This window comes from Priapulus caudatus, unplaced genomic scaffold, assembly GCF_000485595.1.
Source record: "Priapulus caudatus unplaced genomic scaffold, Priapulus_caudatus-5.0.1 Scaffold3637, whole genome shotgun sequence".
Classification (NCBI taxonomy): Eukaryota; Metazoa; Priapulida; class Priapulimorpha; order Priapulimorphida; family Priapulidae; genus Priapulus; species Priapulus caudatus.
The window spans coordinates 6,552-7,590 of NW_014580698.1; the positions used below are offsets into that span (position 1 = coordinate 6,552).

A 1,039-nucleotide genomic window follows, 5' to 3' on the forward strand; every position below is an offset into this window, starting at 1 on the left:
TCCCCCTCACCCCACCTAGATCGACCCTGTTACACCTTTCCCTGCTGGCGTCGTGGAACGACCCCCTCCTCCCCCCTCCCAGCAGAGCAAACGAACCCACTCGCTCCTCCCACGGGTGAAACGACACCCATTCCTCCACCACTACCCCACTTTTGTGGGACATTCTCCCCTCCTTCTCCTCCTCCTCCTCCACCACCTCTTCATCTTCCACCCCCGCCTCCTCCTCCTCCTCCTCTTCCTCCTCCTCTTCTTCTTCTGCCTCCTCCTCCTCCTAGGCGTGTATCTGGGACTGCAGCTTAGTCTTGGCGCAGTCTGGACACAGCACGTCTAAACTACCACCTCCTCATCCTCCTCCTCCTCCTCCTCCTCCTCTTCTTCTGCCTCCTCCTCCTCCTAGGCGTGTATCTGGGACTGCAGCTTAGTCTTGGCGCAGTCTGGACACAGCACGTCCAGCCCGTCGGTGATGAAGCCCTTGCCGACAAGTGAAGTCTTGCAGGTGACGCACAGGAAGCACTCGTTGTGCCAGTGACGCTCCTCGAACGAGATGAACTTGGTGCCGCCCATGCCTGCCGATGGAGAGAGAGAGATATACAGATGTAGAGATATAGAGATGTAGAGATGTTACTAAGAGATGTAGAGATGTTACTAAGAGATGTAGAGATGTAGAGATGTTACTAAGAGATGTAGAGATGTTACTAAGAGATGTAGAGATGTTACTAAGAGATGTAGAGGTGTAGAGATGTTACTAAGATATATCGAGATATAGAGATGTAGAGATGTAGACATGTAGAGATGTAGAGATGTAGAGATGGAGAGATGGAGAGATGTAGACATGTAGAGATGTAGAGATGTAGAGATGTAGAGATGTAGAGATGTAGAGATGTAGAGATGGTAGAGATGTAGAGATGTAGAGATGGAGAGATGTAGAGATGGAGAGATGTAGAGATGTAGAGATGTAGAGATGTAGAGATGTAGAGATGTAGAGATGTAGAGATGTAGAGATGGAGCAATGGAGAGATGTAGAGATGTAGAGATGGAG

General features: G+C 50.0%; 1 protein-coding gene across 1 annotated transcript in view; it reads right to left on the reverse strand.

Moving 5' to 3' along the window:
• Window positions 1-264: 264 nt before the first annotated feature.
• LOC106819534 (four and a half LIM domains protein 2-like) overlaps window positions 265-1,039 on the reverse strand; it is a 5,061-nt gene continuing 4,286 nt past the window's right edge. Inside the window, 1 exon segment of the mRNA XM_014824152.1 lies at window positions 265-566. Within this exon segment, the coding sequence (XP_014679638.1) occupies window positions 394-566 (173 nt within the window). The 3' untranslated portion in view covers window positions 265-393.